Source organism: Malus sylvestris, chromosome 3 (assembly GCF_916048215.2).
Source record: "Malus sylvestris chromosome 3, drMalSylv7.2, whole genome shotgun sequence".
NCBI classification, from domain to species: domain Eukaryota; kingdom Viridiplantae; phylum Streptophyta; class Magnoliopsida; order Rosales; family Rosaceae; genus Malus; species Malus sylvestris.
Genome location: NC_062262.1, coordinates 14,763,758 through 14,767,478, shown reverse-complemented (window position 1 = coordinate 14,767,478; position 3,721 = coordinate 14,763,758). Strand labels below are relative to the sequence as shown.

Below are 3,721 nucleotides of genomic sequence, written 5' to 3'. Positions count from 1 at the left end.
CTCGAAACAACGAACCTGGAACCTCCCACTTTTTTTTTATTAGGAAGCCATAGTTTGTGCCCTTACCATTGACCACTTGCTGTGGTTCACCAACATTTGAATTACGAGACAATCACTGACATAAGGAAATGAAAGCAATCGGGCAAGCACATTGTCACTTTTAATTGTACGCTCTTTTCTTTTAACTAGATTTTATTCTATGATTTTAAGTCCTCGACTTATATAATAATATACAAGGCAAGCACATGGTTAATTTTACAACAATTAATGTAAAACTAATGGAATTGATCATCTAATTAACAAAATGTACGTACGACATATCTAACCTCTAACGGAACTTGGTTACGGAGAAGCTGTACCAGAATCCGGTGATGGCCAAAAGCTAGTATCGATAAGTTTAATCGGAAAACTATACAGTCCCGTTAAACTCTTTTCTCGTTTAGTGAAAGATAACTTAGGAAAGTGTATAAATTCCACTCTACATTATTAAGATGTTTTGTTGTACGTGTATATATATTTGGAATATCTGTGTAACTTAATCTATATCTTAGGAGTGGGCTTGGAAAACCGAAAACCGAAAATAATTATTGAACACTGTACTGAAACTGGAAAGACCAAATCAATTGAAAACCAAATCGAAATTAGAAAACCAAACCAAAAACTATTGGTTCAATTTCGATTTTGATGGTTCTGAATTGAACCAAATATATAAATTAATATTTTATTTGTTTATTTGTTTATTTATTTATTTATATTAGGTATGAGAACTTTAATGAAAAGCTCCTGTTACTGTTTATTTTAACAAAAAATCAAATTTTACACTAAAAAATCAATTCTTGTACTATTTATTTTATCATTTATTTTGTCCTTATCGTTAAAACTCAAAGTTTTCAAACCATTTTCATTAGTTTTCCTTATTTTTTATGCTCAATTTCAAATCAATCATTGGCTTAAAACACCAAATATATTGAAAGGCCCATCCCCTGAAAACCGAAGCCTATTTTCAATCGAAACTGGCTGCTAGTCTGCGATGTTTGATATAAATGTTAAGGAAAACTATCGAAAAATCTATAAAAACTTTTGTTTGAACCAAAAATGACAAATAAAGGTGTAGTAAATAATACTAGGAAAACGTAAAAATGTGATTTTTTATTAAAAATAAACAGTATCAGAAGTATTTCGCTAAAACTCCTTAAATATTATTGAACTACAAGGCTGTTTGGTGCTAATAACACATCAAGCCAACTCCTATATGACATGATCATTGAAACAAAAGAAGAGAAATTTAGACTAAAAACAGTTCGAAGAAAAAGAAATCAAAAGGCAGCTGCAGATCTTTCAATATGGTTGAGATCGTTTGAAGTGTGACCAAGCCATGGGACTCTGTATAAAGCTCAGTTACGCTAGTATGTGATCAAAGGTGGATTTCATGTAGTTCTTGCCGCTCTGTTGAAGCTGGATATACTCCTTATAATTCATTCCAATGTATTTCGGAGCTTGGCCTTCTTTTTCCAGTAACTCCGGTGCCGGTGCGATAAGTGTATCAACAGATGGTCCATGTGGTATGGCAATAGATATCCTCGTCGCTTTGCTGTTCACAGTTGCCCGATGCATCACACTTTTGTATTTGCCATTAGTAAGAATTTGCATTTGGTCAGCGAGGTTGACAAAGAAACCGTTGGCAGGGCCATTGACGGTGAGCCACTTGCCATTATGTTCAACTTGGAGGCCATTCATCTCATTCTGGATGAGGAGGGTGACAAGGCCATGATCAGTGTGATGTGGTATACCAATTGCATGTTCTGGCTGAGGGCAAGGCGGATAGTAGTTGGCGGCGAGCATTTGTAGGCCGCGATCCATGTTCATCGCATCATGGATGTAATTGGGCTCCAGTCCCAAACTTTCGGAGATTGCGCGTGTTATCTCCAATGCTACTTCTCTTGTTCTCTTGCTGAACTCCATTGAAACCTCACTGAAGCAAGCCGGTTTGTAGAGGGAGTAGAACTCGGGATGTACTCTCACCTTGAAGAAGTCCCTCCAGAGAAGAAATTTGTCTAATGCAAGATTGTAGCTGGTTCCGTACTTGAACATCTCCAGCACATCATTTCCGGATTTGAACTCCTCCTTCTCTTCGTCTGGGAGGCTGAAAAATCCATGGCACGCGTCAATCATCCCCTTCATTAGACTCTCTGGGACTCCATGGTTAATTGCCTGCAATGAATAGATCGTGATCATGATTAATTAGCTTGCTTTTTTTTTTCGAGTAACGCTACACTTATTACATTTTTCATATCATATTTATCTCACCTCTCTAATAGAAACGTATGTGGGACTCATATTTATTAGAGAGGATACAAATGTTTTATTGAAAATGTGACAAAAGTATCATTTTTGTTGTTTTCTTTATCAAATTGCTACAAGTAACTCTAAAACACTAGCAACCGTCACTTAAATATTTCTCCTGAAAAATAACTGAAGTAGTTAGTACATAGTTAAACTACTTACAATGAAAAAGCCCCATTCTTGGCAAATTTTGACGAGGTTGTGGATTATTTTGGACCGTTGATCAGGAGATCCCGAGGTGAGAAGAGACATATCAACTATGGGGATTGCAAATTCGGGATCGTTTGGATCTGCTTCATCGTTGGGGTTTATGTTGAAGGCATAAGAAGAAGGAACAGAGCTGAGAGCGGGTGATTCCGCAAGCGATTTGATGCTCTTTGCATCCATGGTTTGAGTAGCAACTGAAGCCATATCTTCAAATTTCAAGGACTCAGAGAATATTATGTATACCAGAAGAGGATGAGTAAAAAGAATTATAAGTGTCGATAGAGATGAAACTTTTGTGATGATAAATGAAGGAAATAGTTCCTTTTATAGAGCTAGCTAGAAACTGAGAAGCTGGGACGTATGTCATCAACTTTCTCGTGCTCATAATCCTTATTATAAATCAACGTGCATGTTGTCAAGCCCACCTTTTATGAATGTTATCAATGGCTATATTTTGTGGTGAGAAGTAAGGGATGAGGATTTTCTCCGGATTCTGTTTGTGAGGATCCTCACATTTTATTTGTTTATTGTACATCATGTGATCAGTTTTTATCAGACATTATTTGTGTTTAATTTTAAATAAAAAAATTCAAAAAAAATTCTAACTGCGTAATAAACAATTATCCAATAATATTTAATTCTTAAAACCATCACAAAAAGTATGCATATGGGGTCCAAATCCAGAAGTAAGCGTTAGGAATCACTAATTAATTTGGTGTCGGTGGCCAACTATCTCATACTCATCGAGATGAAAAAATAACATTGAAATGACCAGTCCACAAGAATTAAGCAGTATTTTTGTTTTTTTTTTAATGAGAAATTAACTATCTAATTAAGGAATTGTTATTAACACTTCAAAAATCTCATTTGGCATTCTAAACTTTCTATAATTAGAAAGAAAAATATATTTATGAGGAATGTAAAATAAGATTTTTGAAGTGCTAATAACAATTCTCATCTAATTATTCTACAATATATTTAAGTACTAAACTAATCAATTTCAAAATGAAGTTTCTGAGATGAAATGATGAGTCTATAAGAGTTATACAATAGGTCAATAAAAGTATCCAATCAGTTTGATAATCAAGGACCAGTTCTTCTTTTTCAACAATGTTTTTTTATTTAAAAAAACGAAGTTTTAACGAAAAACCCGCGGTACTGTTTATTTTAA

At 34.6% G+C, this 3,721-nt stretch overlaps 1 protein-coding gene across 1 annotated transcript; it reads right to left on the bottom strand.

The window, feature by feature from the left end:
* Positions 1–1,134: 1,134 nt before the first annotated feature.
* Positions 1,135–2,869, bottom strand: LOC126616578 (2-oxoglutarate-dependent dioxygenase 19-like). The gene is made up of 2 exons (XM_050284649.1): positions 2,506–2,869; positions 1,135–2,211 (listed from the first exon to the last, which is right to left on the bottom strand). Exons 1-2 carry the CDS (start codon positions 2,752–2,754, stop codon positions 1,399–1,401), a joined length of 1,062 nt encoding a protein of 353 aa, XP_050140606.1. The 5' UTR covers positions 2,755–2,869; the 3' UTR covers positions 1,135–1,398.
* Positions 2,870–3,721: the final 852 nt, after the last annotated feature.

Excerpts from the sequence above, each read along its gene's own strand:
- LOC126616578 (XM_050284649.1), bottom strand. The coding sequence starts at position 2,754 with ATGGCTTCAGTTGCTACTCAAACCATGGATGCAAAGAGCATCAAATCG. Across the intron at positions 2,212-2,505 it reads AAGAATGGGGCTTTTTCATT|GCAATTAACCATGGAGTCCC; the intron begins GTAAGTAGTTTA and ends TATTCATTGCAG.